Source organism: Poeciliopsis prolifica, unplaced genomic scaffold (assembly GCF_027474105.1).
Source record: "Poeciliopsis prolifica strain line A6 unplaced genomic scaffold, Auburn_PproV2 SCAFFOLD060, whole genome shotgun sequence".
NCBI classification, from domain to species: Eukaryota; Metazoa; Chordata; class Actinopteri; order Cyprinodontiformes; family Poeciliidae; genus Poeciliopsis; species Poeciliopsis prolifica.
Window position 1 is genome coordinate 859,687 of NW_026562435.1, and position 19,299 is coordinate 878,985.

General features: G+C 38.8%; 1 protein-coding gene across 1 annotated transcript in view; it reads left to right on the forward strand.

The window, feature by feature from the left end:
- LOC129379684 (inactive N-acetylated-alpha-linked acidic dipeptidase-like protein 2) overlaps positions 1-19,299 on the forward strand; it is a 312,373-nt gene that overhangs the window by 142,453 nt on the left and 150,621 nt on the right. The window contains exons 7-8 of the mRNA XM_055060485.1: positions 11,147-11,266; positions 16,853-16,985. Of these exons, the coding sequence (XP_054916460.1) occupies positions 11,147-11,266; positions 16,853-16,985 (253 nt within the window). The remainder of the gene's footprint in view (positions 1-11,146; positions 11,267-16,852; positions 16,986-19,299) is intronic.

Here is a 19,299-nt window from a genome sequence, read left to right on the forward strand (position 1 = left end):
AGTGGTAGTTCCACATCACTCATAAAAGAGAGTCTTGTATCTGTTGGATGTGTGAACTATGAAAAGAAGACTGAGATTTTGTGTGTGCATGGAGATTGTCATGTGTATCCAAGAGCAGAAGTGACTGTCATTGTTGATGATCAACCATATTTGCTAACTGTTGGTGTGGTGAAAAACCTACCTTTTGATGTCATTTTGGGTACAGATTTACCTGTGATGTTTCACCTTTTGGGAGAGGTACAAACTGAGGGGGACAAAGTTAGCAATGCGTCCTGTCCTGTGATTACTCGTTCTCAGGCCAAAGAACAAGTTGAATCCTTACCTAATTTTGATGATAGTTTGTTTGAGGTTCCAAAATTGTCTAGAAAATCCAGAAAGCAAAAAAATTTGAGAAAAAGCTACTGCTGGGTGGAAATGTGTCACAAGATTTAACAGTGGATGACATGTGGAAGATACCTGAAAATATTGCTACTTTACAGAAACAGGATGTGTCTTTACAACCTTTATTTGACAGAGTGGAGGAAAAAACTAATGCTAAGTGGAGAGGAAGAGAAACGTTTGTGTTAAAAGATGGCGTGTTGTATGCTTGTAATGAAAAACAACGGTTGGTAGTTCCAACTAGTTGTAGGGCACTTGTCATGCATTTGGCACACACCATTCCATGGGCAGGGCACTTGGGGCGTCACAAAACATTTATGCGTGTCAGCTCACGTTTTTACTGGCCGTCAATGTATAATGACATTAATGCATTATGTGCTTCTTGTCCTACATGCCAGAAGACTCGTCCTGCTCGGAAATCAGATCGGGCGCTCCTCCAGCCACTACCTGTCATCTCTACTCCTTTTCGTAAGGTTGCAATGGACATTGTTGGACCCCTAGTGAAGAGTGGGCGTGGTCATCAGTACATCTTGGTAGTATGTGACTATGCCACCAGATTTCCAGAAGCTTTTCCACTGCACACAATTACTGCTCCTACAGTAGTTAGAGCTCTGGTCCAACTATTTTCAAGAGTTGGAGTCCCAGATCAGATTTTGACCGACCAGGGAACTAATTTCACCTCTAATCTGCTAAAACTCTTTCATAAACAGCTTGGGATCTCAGCCATCAGGACAACGCCTTACCATCCACAGACTGATGGACTGGTTGAAAGATTCAACCAGACGCTAAAGAGGATGCTGCAGAAGTTTGTGAATGACACTGGCAGAGATTGGGACCGCTGGTTACCATTCCTTCTCTTTGCCTATCGTGAGGTGCCACAGGCATCAACCGGGTTCTCCCCATTTGAACTCCTGTATGGGTGGGATGTTCAAGGACCTCTAGACCTGCTGAGGAAAAGCTGGGATGCATCAGAAACCTCATCTAGTGCCAAAGGTGTGGTCCAGTACGTGCTGCAGATGAGAGGTCGGCTTGCTGAGTACCAGGAAGAAGCTGAGAAGAACCTGTTGCAGGCCCAGCACAAGCAAAAGAGGTGGTATGACCAGCAGGCACGGCAAAGGGTCTTCAGTCCTGGACAGAAGGTGTTGCTTCTCCTGCCCTCATCCACCAGCAAACTTTTGGCAAAGTGGCAAGGACCCTATACTATCAGCCGACAGCTAGGACCCACCACCTATGAAGTCTACCATCCTGAGAAAAAGAAAGCTACACAGGCTTACCATGTGAACTTGCTAAAGGAGTGGAAAGAACCATCATGTCCAGCTCCAGAAACATCATGCCTGTTGAGACAAGTGGAGGAGGAAGAAGAGGTTCCTGGTATTGAAGTGAAGGCTGGACAGTCAACCCCCAACCTCAGTCACTTGACCTCACACCAAGCCTCACAACTTCAGCAGATCTTTCAGAAACTGTCTCCTCTCTTTTCTTCCAATCCAGGCCGGACCACCTTGATTGAGCATGCAATTCGACTGAAAGAGAAGCAGCCAATTCGTCAACGCCCATATAGAGTTCCACAGCAGTTGGTGGGACAGCTGCGAGATGAAGTCGAGGCCATGCTAACATCAGGTATTATTGAACCTTCAAACTCTGAATGGTGCAGTCCAGTGGTCATTGTGTGTAAGAAAGATGGCTCACTGCGGATTTGCATTGACTTCAGAAAGCTTAATGCAGTTTCAGAGTTTGATGCCTATCCCATGCCCAGGGTGGATGAGCTGCTGGAAAGGATTGGACAAGCAAAATTCATTACCACACTTGACCTGTGTAAAGGGTACTGGCAGGTTCCCTTGGAGCCTTCAAGCAGACAGTATACAGCATTTCGCACCCCTTCTGGTCTGTTTCAGTTTACTGTTATGCCATTCGGCCTGCATGGTGCTCCAGCCACCTTCCAGCGGCTAATGGACAAAGTACTGCGAGGAAGTGAAGACTACAGTGCTGCTTACCTCGATGATGTAATCATTTACAGCAATAGCTGGGAGCATGCTGCACATCTCGCAAGAGTGTTGGAAAAGATTGCAGAAGCAGGACTGACACTTAACATATCAAAGTGTGTTTGGGCACAACAGGAGACCAGATACCTGGGTTACCAGCTAGGGAGAGGAGAGGTGCGACCACAGATGGACAAAGTGGAAGCAATCCAAAAATGCCCTCGTCCTCGAACCAAGAAGGAAGTGCGGTCATTCCTGGGACTAGCTGGTTGGTATCGAAGGTTTGTGCCTCATTTTGCTACACTTGCTTCTCCACTCACCAGTTTGACAGCGAAAGATCAGAAGAATCCTGTTGTGTGGACCAAGGAGTGTGAAACTTCTTTTAACACTCTGAAAGCTCATCTATGTTCATCTCCTGTCCTTCGAAGTCCTGATTTTAGTAGGAAATTCCTGGTCCAGGTAGATGCATCCAAAGTTGGTCTCGGAGCTGTCCTGGCTCAAGGAGATCCTGGAGAGGAGCAACCCATACTCTACCTGAGCCGTAAGCTACTACCTCGAGAGGTGAGGTATTCTGTAGTGGAAAAAGAAGGCCTGGCAATTAAGTGGGCTCTGGAAAGTCTCAAGTATTATCTGCTGGGCAGAGAATTTGATTTGGAGACAGACCATCGGGCCCTGACCTGGATCAACACCATGAAAGACAGTAACCATCGTCTGACTAGGTGGTATTTGTCCTTGCAACCTTACAAATTTAACATCTGTCATAGGAGTGGCAGACTTAATAAAGTGGCAGACTTTCTTTCTAGGTTGCCGAATTTCGCCAACCTTGGAGAGGAGAGGGGTGGTGTGACGGAGGAGCCGTCACAATCGGAGAGTCCCTGTTAGCAAACATGCACAGTTATCAACTTACCTGTTTCTTTTAGTTTGGATTGAGGCGGTTCGTCGTCGGTTCACACGCGGTGTTTTCGTTTGACGTTCATTCTAATCGGTTATTTTCAGGTACATGTTTTTCCGGTTTTCTTTGGGGGAAGTTGTTTCCAGTTTGGAGCGCACCGGGAGCCAATTACGTGATGTGGCGTAGTCATCACAATGTGCTGGTTGTTTTTGTTCTTTTGTTTGGGTGTATTTTGATTATAAATGTATTTATTTTTTCTTCCTTATTGTTTCTTATTGTTATTTTAAGGATTTGAGTTAGAAATAATTGTTTAGTTTTTGTTTTGTTTAGTTTAGTTTTGTTTGATGGGACTTCCTCTGGGCGGAGCCTGTAGCTATAAAAGCAGGGCTCTGTTTCATAGAGGGCAGTCTGCACCTAGGCGTGAGAAGTGTCACATTGGAGGTGATGAGCTGCGACTTGAAGGTACTGCTGTGCTGTGTTGATTTTTAAGTCATCTTGGACATTTTTGTAAATATTATGCATTTGCCACTGTTGATTCACTGCACTGATAAAAAAAATAAATCTCACTAAAGTAATCCCTGGCCTTGGCCCGTCATTTTTTTGTGGTGGCCCAAGTCATAAAAGAACCCCGTCACTTAATTAAAAAACAAACAAGTAAGTGCTTCTGGTCTGAACCACTGAGCAGTTTACAAATACTGTACTAACAGTGGTAGGAACTGAGCTTACAAGTGCAGTGGCTCCAGATAACTCCAAAATATGGAACGCATTAAAAATATATTGTAAAAGATGGCATTTGAGTCAAAATGGATGCGTGGTTAATCTTTTCCACCATCCTTCCAGAGTGTGAAGGTTAATGGAAGTCATTATGCATGTAGTCTTCCTGCGTTGGGCGCCAGACACACACATACAAAGAAATGCCGTCACACTATTTTTAGAGGATTTTACTTCTCTCTGTATCCCGGGAACAGAGAAAGGGGTTGAAGGAGAAGCTTGTTATTCCCTTGAGCCCCCCTCGCTCGGCCTGAGGGCAGATGAAAAGTTGGAGCCATTCTCTGAATACCAAGTTTTTCCTCTCACTCTCCGCTCCCCCCGCTCTCCGTTCTCCTTTCTCTGCTTTGCTTGATCCATCCAGCTGTCCTCTTGTGGAAGTCGAACCAAAAGGAGGGTCACAGTCATCCATCACCAGATTATTTCCTAGCTTCATTCCATTCCTTTCCTTGCATAAAGTGACAGTTTTCAGAGTCTATGCATTGCTTTCACAATTAAATATGGCATAGGTGATTGATAGATTGGAGTCCTTGTGAAGAACTAATGATTCCTGATGTTGACCATGTTTGGGGACATTTGCACATATGTATCAATAAATATATACATATCTTTATTTAATAAAGGAACCACTGCAGCAGGTAGATTTTAACAAAGTATATTTAGATGTGATATGCAACGATTTTCTACAGACTATATTCTACTGGGACCAGTACAGTTTTGAACAAATCCATGTGTATGGAAATTACAGAGTAGAGGATGAGGGCTTCATTAAGTGACTCAACATCAGAGAGTCAGGAAGTTCAGGGATGCTTTTTAAATACTCACTTTTAAACCTTTCAAGGAGGGCAGTAGGGAAAAGCTTCTAACTAATTCAACACAGCTTAGAAAATCGCCTCCCTTGTCATTTGTGTGTTTACACTCTTCACCCCTTTTTCTTCTCTACATTCTCTGTGTTTTAGCAACATACGTCACAATCTACTGCATATTTAACGATTGTGACCATTTATTAGCCAGCCCGTTTATTGGTGCTCCCCAAGTAGAATGGTTTAAATCACAGCATATTCATCTAACTGTATGTCCCAGTCAAAGTTTTGACCTACATTTGATTGAGAATCTGTGGAAGTTCTTGAAAACTGACCTACTTTGCAAAGAATTGGTGAGCCTTTCACTCTTGGTCGAAAGGGTGGTTCTACAAAATAGTGACTCATCCTGCACTCTGAAAAATTTAGAAAATTGTGTGTCCTTTTCCCTCCATAGGCAATTTTTAATGTGTTGTAAAATGCCCATGTCTATGTATCTCCTGTAAAAAGGATCATTATCAAATTTCTGCTCCGTCTAACATGTAGTTTGCATTTTCTCTCCAGACAGTTTAAATAACATGTCATGTTACTGATGACATCTAATTGAATGAAACGGTTGTTTGTCCATGTTGATGTGGCCTGTGGTTGACTGCTGGTGTGCACCCTGCCTCTCGCTCCCTGGAGATTGACACCAGCCTCTCTTTATCCCCGCACTGATATGTATCTCTGAACAGTAAACGGATGAGCCATTTAGTTGCTTGAAGGAGTTATTTTTAAAAATAGCATCATACTTAGAATTTATAACTACACCACTATGTTGTTGTTTATAATCCTGGAGTGTTTTGTTGATAAGACATTACTAGACTGCTTTGTAATAACAATCCAAAAATCTATGTGTCCCCATGTATAATTTTATTGATTCAACGACATTTATTGATATTATTTTTCTTCAGAAAGTATTGATTTTTCATTCACGGGTATCGATACATTAAATCCTACTTTGAGTTTTATGTCAAATCTATGTGAATAAAATGACAGCTATTACACATCACAGTTTTTACCAACTTGCACAGGTGCATTGAAAAATAACATGTAATGAAACAACCAATTATAATTAATTAAATAATGAAAAAAATAAATTACATAATCTAATATCACTGAATAAGGCATAAAATGTTCCTTTTCTGCATAATCAACTACACAAACCCACACAATTAACTTTTAAACAAAGTGACCATATAACAAATATGTAATAAAAATATTTATCACATCACCAGTTCAATTAATTCAATCCAAGACGATTGACAAAATGCCACCAAAATCAGTCTGTACCTCAAAAATCTTAACAATATATTGAATCGTATTGTGTACTGAATATTGTGATATATTGCATCATGAGCAGAATATCATGTATAGTTTTGTATTGGGAGAATAGTGTATTACTCCAGCCCTCGTCATGGGGACACATGTCTAAATGTTAGAAAGGGAAGGAAGCATGTATGCATTTATTAATGTTTAAAAGTGTGTTGATAAACCATGTTGTCAAGCATTTTAGAAAGAGAAGGTAGGAAAACATATTTTACTGGCTAAAATAATGCACAGATTGAGATGGCACCACAATAACAGGCTTGGAAGGCAAGATGTGTCCAATTACAAAGACAGTAGCACTGCCAGGTTAAGTGAGTCAATTTAACAGGTGAGGACAGGCAGGCGTCAGACTGTTTTACTCCTCATTAACCTTAGCAGAGGTAAAAAACAGAACTGCACCCCAAACTCTGGATGAGGTACCCTGGGGCAGTTGCTGACATCTTCAGTGGAACAGCCTGAAAATTAGACGTATTTGGGAGTTTGAGAACTCTATTAACTGTCCAGATATAATGTATGAAGTGCTGCCCTTTACGAGAAGCTATACTTGGCCTCCTGCCGCCTGGATCAGAGGAAGAAAATGGGATAGCCCTTTCAGCCACCGCTTGATTCACAGCAAGGCAAATAACCAACAGAAAACCTGTTTTCTCTATTTGATCCTTCTGATGCCATTGGTGGTGATGAAATACGGACACTGCTAGACGTAATTCGAAGAGCTTATTTTCTGGAGAGAAACATTAATGTCACATTGGGACACAAGAGATCTGTTCCATCTCACCTTTTACTAATCACACCTGCCGTCTGCGATGTCAGTATGTCTGTTAAAGGTTAACATTCAAAAGGATGCTCTTATTCATATGATTCATATGTATGCCACTTATTCTCACAATAAGAGACATGCAGCTGTACCATGACACATTTATGTTACTTGCTTCTGTCTTTTTATTTAAATCAAATTCCTAGTCATATATATGCTCCAAACTTTTCACCAGTGGGCGTTTTTCTTTGCTTGAAATGGTAAATCAAGTTTGTAAAGGAACTAAATCCAACTATGTTTTGAAAAGCTGGCAATAATATTTCTATGCAATTTCAAATGTTTTAGTTGATAAAATGACCTAACAATGCCTTACCTCCAGGGTCTATTTGATCAACTTTTTTCCAGAACCAGTTGACGTGACGCCGGCTCCATACCCACTTCTTGAAGCAGAGCAAATCTCCACCAAACAAACAGTGTTACAATGAAACTCAATGACTAAAGACATTTTTATTGGTACTTTTATCTTGTCAGCCAATGCTAAGGCAAAGACAACAGGCAAGAAAATTCTTTGAGTCGTCCATCAGGTCTTTAAGGTTATCACAGCAAGAGGAAGAAGGTCTAGCTGTGACATACATCACACCAAACAAAGTCTCGTTGGATGACACATTTTGCACTCACTTGGTCAGTGATGACTCAAATATGAGCTTATAAAAATTTTGTCTTCAGGAAATTGCTAAGAAAAAAACAGCAGCATAAAAAGGTTCTTATGTTAATACAGCAGTTAGCAGTCAGTGTTTTCATGCTGCCATAGAGCGACCTACGGAATTGACTCATAAAATTAAGCATACTACCTTCACTTATTGATCTTTGATTTGACTTTCAGTCAGACAATGTCTATTATGACAAAAAATGGGATGTTGGCTACCAGTCGCCTTTATACAGACCAACATGTTGCCGTCGTTTTGATTCAACTGGACATGAAGTCGACTGCAGGCCTTGATCCATCCATTACATTTTTCCAGACTTCATTTGGGTTTTGGAAATTGAATAAATTGTTTCCACCCTCGAAGTGATCTGAGTAACAGCTGTCGGAATAGCATGTTCCCTCCTGACAACGCTTGATTTCTTTTCATTTTCCTCATCTTTATGACTGCAGTGTGTATGCTACGATGAACCCAGCAATGCTGTTGGAGGCTCAGTTACTTCAGTTCCTCTACATAAGGGATGTGTACTTTGGGGCAAATTGCAACTGCAGGTTGGTCAGTTGATGACACACCCCATAGAATAGTAGTAATAAATAAAGGCACAGACCATAGAATCTAAAACTTTGTAAAACTTAAAAAAAATATATCAGATGGCAATCCAGACTTTAAAGAGATGCTATAGAAATGGATCTCTAAACCTGAGCAAAGGGTGTCCTTAAAGCATGCCAGCAACATAACCAAAAAATCCAAGAAGCTAAATGCTCAGCTGGAATTATTCTAGAAGATTTGTTGATGGTTTCAACAAGAGTGTGTTAGATGAGAGTGACTATGGTGGTGGGAATTACCCTGGATTTGATGGGTTGCCAGTTTGAAATCTCATTTTGTATGTCTCAGTCATCGTGTCCTCTGACCACTGCCTTGCCTGATGGTGGTGGTCAGAGGGCCCGACGATGACCTGGCAGTCTCTCCTCCATCAGACTGCCTTACGGCAGAGGTGGCTACTATCCAGTAGCTTGGTACCATCAGTGTGTGAATATGTGTATTTGGGTGAATTGAGTGTGAAGTGCTTTGGGGTCCTCTGAATTTGATAATGCTATTCAAGTGCAGGTGAAGTACCATGGTGGAGGTTCAAGTTGGGAACAAAGATGTCGCATTTTAAAATTAGGTTCCCTTGTTATTCATATCTATTGGATAATATATGGGATGAAGGTCAAAAAAGGTCAATAAAGACACCTTCTGGTGCAGTTTCTCTACATCCAATGGAATTTCCCCATAAGGGGCAGTAAAGGCTATTTCTATTCTCTTTTAAGTTAGGAAATATGGACAAGTTTACAAAGCACATGCCTTTGTCACGTCATCATCTCTGTGTTTAAAATTTGTCAGAATATCTGACTTTTCTACATTCATAAGCTCTCAATGGAGAAATCAATGCTTTGACGTGGCTGAAAAAAGGGAAAGAGATGAACTGATGCTTTAAATAGGCTGGTCTATCTCACATAATTCAACTAAATACATTGATGTGAATTTCAATGTGAGTTGCGGTATAATTTGTCATTTTTATTTTTTTTATTTTTTTCATGCTTGAAAGTGACCATGGCTTAGAAAGGAAGTAGTAATAAATTTGGGGATGAGACCAGTTTAAATAATTGGGCACCATTCATCAACATATTCTTTTGTTTCCCCTCATTTCTAAATCTAGTGCGAAGGACACGCACAATGGGGAAATTAAATATTTTTGTATAATGATGCTAACTCCTTTAGCCAGAGCTGTCAACTCCGACGTTAATTTAACTACCTTGCTAAGATGAAACAGAAGAATGCAAGCCAGGAAGAGGGAGAGAGGGATCCAGTTCAAGCAGAACCATCTCAGTGAGCAGAGAGATTATTCAGTATTACATTTCACTGTGCCTTGTACTGTTTCCCAGCCTGCAAGTTAAATGGAAAGACTTTTATGATGCAAATGCAGGCAGCAGTGATAAATCTCTCCCGCTCTCTTCTCCTGAACTCCCCTGATTCAAAGCGATGTGCTCTCTCTCACTTTCACTCTCTCTCTTCCTCGCTCCCTCTTTCTCTTTGACTCATTGGCACAGTCCCTCTTTACCACTTGCACGCTTTCTTCCCGCTGCAGCGTTGTGTTACACTCGCCCCCAGGCCACATGAAAAATGAATCAGAGCCAGGTGATGCGGTGAGGGAGTGTTAAAGTGAGGGTGCGGCAAGTAGAAGAGGGATGAATGAGAGCGAGAGACCCCAAAAAGTAACTCTTTGACTTTCCCCAACAGCTTCTAGGTCACCTGGATGAGGAGGATGAAAACACTCTCAAAGATTCACACAAACAAATGCACTCATGCCAGCAGACAACACTGGCTTACTTTCAACACCTTTTTGAATAAAGACTGGATGAATACAAACAAAATAATTTCTCTTGAAGCATCAACAGATCTGCAAACACCAACCGGCCATTTTATTAGGCACACCTGTTTGCTATAATAGCAAATCAGCCAATTATATGCCATGAGCCCCAAGGCATTTAGGTGAGTTGTTGAAGTTCAGCGTAAACATCAAAAAAGTGATGAGATATGGTGGAAGTAAGTGACTTTGAACAGGTCATGGTGTTGGTCCGGGATGGGCCGGTCTGAGCCTTCCAAAACCTCTAATGGAGGTTATGCTAAAATTGTCATCATTTTAGGAATCTATTTAACCCACATGCAGAAACACCATCAGGAGGTTGAAGCAATACTTTCACTTTATTAGCAATAGGCGTGACTCTGTGACAGTTCAGATGTTCGGCGCAGGAGGAAAAGCATACTAGGAGGCTGGTTGGGGACCAAGTGCCGGGGAGTGGGAGTTTGGGAGCTGGAGGGTTGACAGTGGAACTATGACCAGCCGTGGAAGTTGTGGAGAATCACTCCGAACCAAAGGAAGGACTGGATGATCGGACTGGAATCTGGAGTAGGAATGTACCTAGGAAAACAGGACACAAGCATAGATGAGTGGAAAACTCAAGGATCTACAGACAATGATCTGAGTCTCTAAGGGGCTGGAGTTACCACATAGGCAGATACGCTGGTGTCGGCGGATTGTTCGTCGGCTCGTCTTATGCTCCACCTGATGAGAGGCATTAGCATTTTATTGACTCTTGTCTCTTACCGTTGGTTTTTAACCCCAACGTAATGAAGATTCTTGATTAAAAAAACCAAACAATCTAAACAGACAGATTTATTTGTCCTGATAGGTAAACTAGTTTGCAACATTGTCAGCTGGTATTTACATAAAACATGTGCATATACAAACATGACATTAATATTGAGTAAACATTTTGCCATGTTTCTTTACGATAAATGATGGCAAAACCTTTGAACTGAAGGGAAAAGGTCAAATGAGAATTTCAGTGGATGTGTATTGTCTGCTAACATTTCTGCCATCTCTGTATCATATTTACATCAAATATTGTTAGATTCCTTTTGAAAATATATTTTCTCTAAGAACCTGCTCTGTTTATCTTCAGGGAGAGGTGGTGGATGTCCAGTATGCCAGTGTGGAAGACTTGAGAAGAGCCAAAGACTCATTGAACCTCACTAACCAGATTGCTGTGGTCAAGCTTGGTCAAGCACCCTTATTATATAAGGTAAGAACCATTCAAAGTACAGCAGGTCTCTGCTGATAAGTGCCTCACATTAATCACTAAAGGTAGACTGTTCAGATCCATGCAGGAAATCCAGCAACAAGATGGAACAGATTTACCCACACTGAGGAAAAACATCTTTTGATCTTCAGAAATAACTTAGTTATAACTCAGACATGTTTTGTGTCTAATAAACAGATTGATAATTTTTCTTATGACTCTAAATGTAGCACGCTAAATGTAGCCTGTTACAAAAGGAATCTTCTCAAAATGAGCTAATTTGTCATGCACTTCATTTTTTATACAATATTTTCTATAAAAATCCTCAGCCTGCTCTTTTGCTGGATTCTGTTAGCGTACTAACATTAGCAGTGCTTTGATTGATTAGGCCTATTTCTGCTTGGATTTGTTCCAATCTCTGCTGAAAGCAGTTTTGCCATCAATTAGAATATGCCAGGAAAAATACAAATTCCTACCCAGTTAATTAAAACATAAACGTTTACTTGGATGTTAATTGCTCATAAATTTAGCTGCATGTTTCATTCAGTCAAAAGGTAATTTGATTATACAAACCTGCATACAAACTCTAAGAGAATATTTGGTGACATACATTTCCACTAATGAATGATTAAAATGTTACTGCAGTGAAAATAAGAATTGGTTGCAGTGAACTGAATTATCTTAATCCTTTCATATAGCTTCTTAAAACACTGGGACTCATCAATAAAATCTAAAATAAAAAAAATACTTTCTGCCTCATGAAACAGTTCAGCTTTTGCAGAAAATTATTCATCTTTTCTATAAAGCGACATAGAAAAGAAGAAGTGACAGTGGAGGTGACTGCACATTATCTGAATGTACATAGTTGAACACATCACACCAAACTGGAACCTCTGGAACCTGTAATGATCCAGTAAGAAGCTGTTGACCCATTTGCTCATCTTTACCTAGTTTGTGACAGAGTTGATCATGTGTTCCTTCTAATGGTGCTGTGAGGCAGCGGCTGAGAGAAATGATTGCCCTTTACATACAAGTGGGGAAAAAAGTGATTGATGAGCCTTGAACTCTCACTAATGAGTGTGTGACGGTGACTGCAGCCCAACGTTACACAGCCAGCAAGAGTCACACTTGACAAAAGCGAGATGCTTCTGTTTATCTTCTTGGTTAAACCCTGTTTGGTTCTTTCAGATTCAGAGATAATGTAGATCCACTCAGTCCTAAATCAGCATATTTTGTTCTGTGAATCGAATGTTTTAAGCCCATTAAATGACTTTTATCTCTGAACATTTTATTTTTTATTATTGTTTCTGTCTTTTTGAATGAAATTGTATTTGCTGATGTGAGACTGTTCATCAGCATGACAACTTTTTAATCTAAATCAAGAGTCGCTAAAAGACTGTGAGTGCTCTAATATGTTCTCTTTGTCATCCTTTAAACTCTATATAGTTTAGAAGTAGCTGCCAGTGATCTACACACTTTTTTATCACTGGGATTGATATATTTTATATTCAAACATAATCTACAGCTCTGGAAAAAATTAAGAAACTACTGCACACAACTCCATTGAAAACCTCCTGGTTATTTCACCAAATGTTGATTTCTGAACTCCTCCTGAGTTAAAACATTAGTTTTGCTGTTTCTAAATGAATATTATGGTTTTCTTTGCATCATTTGAATTCTAAAAGAACTGCATCTTTTTTGTTAGTTTAGCTATTTTTCACTTTCTGCAAATAAATACCACATTTTTGAGACATGTTGTCATTAGTTCATAGAATAAAATAAAAATGTTCATTTTACTCAAACATATACCTATAAAAAGTAAAATCAGTGAAAATTATCCTTTTAAATGGTCTCTTGATTTTTTTTCCAGAGCTGTTTATGATGAATCTTAAAATTTGACACATCCTTGTTAAAAGGACACAGTATATATTAAGAAGAACCAATAATCTTATTGCATAAATGTCCACTCACTTTCCACTGTATGGTATGTGGTGAACAACCTGAACTAAAGCTCATTTGGATTAATCAGGCTCATGTGTTCTTTAACTAAACATTTCAAAGATATCAGTAAGGATAAGAATGAAAAAAAATCTATTATTACAAATGAGTGTAATGATTTTATCTAATGTGATTTTGAGGTTGTTTTAATTATGTTTTCTGTGGTGTCAATTTGTCACCATTGAGTTCCTTTTGTTATGTGTTTTGTTGGAAGGCATGATGTAGATCAGCAGATTGTCAAACTGACCTCAGGTGAGATGGAGATGGTGCTCATAGGAACCCTGGTCAGTGTCCAGTTAGGTTCTGAAATTCTCCCAATGCACATCTCAAACAAAATGTCAGATGCTTGTGAACTATGACTTCAGTGCACAAGCGTTCAGCTTAAAGCGTTGGATGCATTTTTGAGGTGCAAAACACGTTTGGTCTGAATGCAGCATAATTCATATTGGAGCAAGAGGAATGCATAAGACATTTTACTGCTGACAGAGATATCGTTCATCTTGACACTTCTCTCTTCTCAGTGGGGGATGCTTGTCTAGAGACAGGCTATTTCCAGTACAGCTTCATAGGGTAGCTTCATTCATGGTTGAGCTGGCACATTTTATACACCACAGCCAAATATTAGAGTCATAGTCATACTAGAAAACAGTTTATATTTATGCTTTTGTAAAACTGACATCCATTGTTCGTCACTTGTCCTTGCTGGGTTATGATGGTGTTTGTTTGCAGTCTTCATTGGGCCAAAGGTGAGGTACACTCTGGACAGTCTGCTAGTCCATTACAGGGAAACACAATATTAATCCTGCATACACTCACCAGGTACTTTTTTATTTTTATACACTGTTCTGGTATTGACTTTGCATCTGTTTTTACTTCAGAACTGCCTTAATCATGGCAATGATTCAAAAATATATCAGTCATATCCCTCAGAGATTTCCATCGTCTTTAAAATTAAATGATGTCAGATTTATATAGCGCTCTTCAGGTCCTTCAAAGACACTTTACAATTATTTGTAAATACATTCATAGACTGATGATGGCAAGCTTCTGGATTGTAGCCACAGTTGCCCTCTGTCCCCATATTAATGTCAGTGATGGCATCAAATAGTTGCAGCAGATTTGGTAGACACACATCCGTGATGAGAATGTCCTGTTCCACAATATCCAAAGATGCTCCAGTGATGGAGGACATGGAGTCACAGTGAACTTGTTGACATGTTCAAGAAAGCAGTTTGAGATGATTTGAGCTTTGTGACACAGTGCGTTATCCTGGGTACATTGCTGTCACAGCAGGATGGACACGGACACCGACAACGCTCTGTTAGGTTGACGTGTTCAAATGATTGTCAAGGTGGCCCAAAGTGTGCAAAAAACCCCCCACAAATCTGATACAGTGCAGGACGTATCCATGCTTTCACTGTATTTATAAAGAACATATTCTTCTTATGAAGATTTTCAGAGTGAGTTGCAGTTATTTAAGTTATTTACATTGCAGAATCTGTCTTCAAATTCTGCAATTATTTGCAAATGTAAATAATTTTACAATATTATACATTTTGTAAAATGTACATTATGTTACATTATTTACATAATAAGACTGTATTCTTTGTGTTGACTGTTATTGCGGAGAAGAACAGAGTTGTGTCGCGTGTGGAATGTCAGTGGCTGGTGTCACATATTCAGTAAAACTTTTATTTACACCCATGAAACAATAAAAAAACAGAAACAAGGACACCTCCCACTGACAGCTGTGAAATACAGCTCTGTTCTGTGACAACTGCAACATCTTTCTTTCCCATCTCTGCTGTTGACTAAATGAACACCATCATAATCGAACATCTGAAATCACTCACTCAGAAATTTCCGTCAATAAGAATGTAAGAAGCTAATTTAGTGATAAGTATTCTTCTTGTGGGAATGTGACAATTTAATGTTGTGCTTTTTACTTGCTTTTAAAGCCTGATGTTAAATAAACAAACACCTCTAAACTGTTTACATGACGCCTGTTGCTTTCTAGGGCAGCAGATCAACAAACTGTAGCCGTGCAAAACATCCAGATTTTCAGGATGCTAATAATGAACAAAAATCAGCAAAATAATGCGGCATCAATGATTTCAAATATGGGAGAAGTGAAATTGTTTCGCATTGTTGTCTTTTGGTAACTATTGTAAAATACCTGTCATACACATTCATTTTTAGGGTCTTACTATGTTGTAGCTCATGATAACAAACATGTAAATGATTAAAACCAGTATGGAGATTATTGAAAGTCAGTTGAAATGTCACCTTTTGTGATGTAAAACACAGAGCTGATAAAGTATTGAAAAACATTCAATGCAACATTGGTCAGTTTGTCACATTGAATGTTATGATCTAATTTTAGAATTCATTTTTCTTTGGTTGGAGTCGAGCGACATGTCACATTTTGACTGGATTATCGCTTGCTGCATTTCACTAACAGTTCAGTGTTTTCAGGACTTTCTTGTCCACTGCAGGTGTCTTCAGATTCACAGATTATTGTTTCTACCATTCCAAAGCTTTAATATTCTCCCACTGAAGTTGTTCGTTTCCTGGTTTTGACTCAATGCAATGCTAAAAAATAGTTATTTTTCAGTTTGAAGTTTTAGGCCAAAAATTATTTAGAGCTGTTCATACCGTATTCTACCTTGACAAAAATTCTAGTTTTTTAAATCTAAAGATACCCCACAGTATATTGCTGCCACCACTGTTACACTGGTGGCATGTTGCACGTTTGGAGATCTATAGTGTTGTTCTTCTGCCAACCTTTTTTCAACATTTTCTGAAAGTTATGGTCTTTGCTAAATGATGCGGGTAAGAGCATTTCACAAAAAAGCTAAAACTATAGAAGCAAATAGTTTCTTTAAACTAATTTAATTTTTAAATTTCCCCTTAATCCAGTAGTTTTGTTTCAGTTTAGTTGTATGACATGAATTAATAAGGATGGTGAAAAAAATTGAATTTATTTCTTATAGTTAAGTCTGGTATTTTAACAGGGCAATGTAGACTGTTTTATATCCACTCTCCACTTATACAAGAAGATTTTTTTTTTTTTTGAAGTACCATTTGATAAACAAATTGTACCACTGCATAACGAATATTTCTTTAACTGTTGCTATGATGAAATTATTTGTCATTGTTGATGGCCATTGTGTCCATTCAGGTTATTAGTGGGCTTATAGCTCATTAGATGAGTCTTGGTCTTTATTGCTTTTGGAAGACTTCTTGTTTGCTCATTTCTGTTTCAAAGTCATTTTGCTTCAGACTCTCATCACAATCTTTCCTCAGCATTAATCAATGTGTTCCTCAGTTTATGTTTTTCTAAAGATGCATAGTCAATGTTTTCCATGATTTGCTTGTCCTGTTCAGTTACATCTCATAGCTTTTCCCCATAGTTTTCTTTAATGTTTGCCTTTTTTTTACTATCTGGTGTAGGTGGTTGGACCTTCATTTTCTTTACAATACCTGTCCTGCCATAAGAAATTGAAGTTTCAATATTAAAAATGTTTTTAATAATACTTTTGGAGAGTTACTTATCTGTTTAATTATGTTTCTGTGTGTTTTTGCACCCAGCTGTCTCTGTTATCTGACTTCGGTTTTCGAGGCGTTCTTCTGTACATCGATCCCTGTGACGCGCCACCTGGCCGAAACATCTGGCACGAAGCTTTTAGAGTCACTTTAAATCCTGGAGGAAACCCTTCCTTTGGTCAGTGTTTTCTTTTTAAATTATATTAGAATAGATTTCAGCTGATATGATTTTTAAATTCAATTCTGTTGATGGCCTATTACTTTTATTCTCAAATCATAGCACATTTACTTGTCAGTGTATTGACCTACTGCTGCACAATAATAGTACCCACAGATAATACGGAAAATAAATGTACTTAATTGTTGAAATAATCTGACATTTTAAAAGTAAATGTGGCAAATAAAGATATTTTGGTTATTACTGGAGTAAGACAAGAGAAGTTAACTGTCGTTTAACTTCAGAGAGAGTGCACAGCTTTTTATTCTGGATATGTATACTTCTGGTTCCAACTAGTAAAGTTATGTGGAAACCAGCATCTTTCCAGTCATAATATGCCAAAGTGTTAAATTATTTCTGAAGAGGAGATCATTATCTTTTCTAGGGGTGGACTGATGTGAAGGTTCTGGCCAGTATCAATATTCAATATTAATGTTGGATGTTAAATATATCTCCTGGCCATCCTGACAAGGTGAAAAAACATCCACAAAACTCTAGCATTGCTTCTCTGCTCAGCACAGAGTTGGAGATTAAACACCTCCAACTCTGTGCTGCATCACTAACCAAATGCAACATGATCAACAATCCTCTCCCTCCTGAAACATGAACAGCTGAAGGATAGAAATACATATTGGTTACTAATATCAGCACACTTACATATTTTTAAGAAATGACTAAGATTAGCTGATACCGATGTTAATCTGGACATTTGAAATATTTTTATCTTGTGACTGCACTTTGTAACAAACCCTACTCACATTTATTCAGTGGCGTTTTTAAAAGCTGACTTAGTTATTTTGATGGAAACTCAAATAAAGTGTTCAGAATGATGAGGCCACTTTATTAGGCACACCTTGCTAGAACCAGGTTAAACTTCCTTTTGTGTGCATTACACCTCAAGTGTTCACAGCATAGATTCCACCAGGTGTCAGAAACATTCCTCAGAGATCTTTACATACCTAATACAGTTAGTTATGTCAACAATTTCCACAAAAGTCAGACATGTTCTTTGAACATTTATTACTCATGACACAAAGTATCACAGACAACAAACCAATGACCAAAGTATTGTAACACCTTACAGCTCTGATAAGCTCAAGAATCCAACATGACATGAAGCTTTTTAGGTTAATATTTGAATTATCTGATTAAGTGAAACCCACATGTCCATATGACTATTGGTTACTCTGCTTGATGGTTTAACACACACAACATATAAATTACAGATTAATCACCACAAGGAAAATGCTAAACAATTTAAGAAATGACTAAAACAAGTATAAATCCTACCCACAATGCCTCACTGAAGACACATGACAAACACACCAAAATAATGCAAACATATAAACTCTGTTTTCAATTAATCAACATTTCCATCTTCTTCGTATGTCTTAACATTGTTAAAATATGTTCACTAACGAGCAAATCAGCAGGAAAAGTGGGTTTGTTATTGACTCACATTAAAACTGCTTCAGCTCCTTATTACAGGGACATGGTAGGTGACTTTCACTATGTGACAACATAAAAGGACCAAACCAACTTATATTCACAAGTATTTTTTTTTTCTGACATGGCTATGTGAATTTGTTTTGCACCATTTGTTTGGGATTATTTGGTGCAAAACTGTAAGTGTAAGATTTTTGTGAGTGTGACTGAAAGAATACAATGTGTATTCAAATACTTTAAGAATTTGAAGAGGTGTAACTGTTATTTTGTATTTATAAAAGCCCCCCCAAAAAATATAAAAAACTTGCTCTAAAAATACCTTCATGAAAATAGTCTTATTACCTAAGGTACTTCATAGAGTGAGCACTCAGCTTGTGTGTTGTCATTTTAACACAATACGATGGGGGACTTTATAAAGAAACACATTGGATTGCTGATTTCACTCAGCCCTGCTACTGATGCACCAAAAAAGAAAGACTTTAACAAGTAAAAAAAAGATTCACCTCACTGAGTTCATTTTTTGAGTGTACCTTGCGATGATAGCATTCCTCTGTTGACTTTTCTACAGCTTGTCTATGATGTGAATACCCATTTCCACCTCATCCCTGAGCTGATCTATTGGATTAAAATCTTTGGTCTGTGGAGACCAATGAAATCCTTTTCATGTCCAGTAAACCAGCTGGAGATAACTGGAGATTCGTGACATGCTAGCTGTAGCTATCAGAGTATGAGCGGTCATTAAGGAACTGACATGGTCAGCAACAATTTTCAGGCAGGATGATGATGGTTAATTGATGCCCAGTTAGTAGTAAGGGTCTAAAGGGTTCTA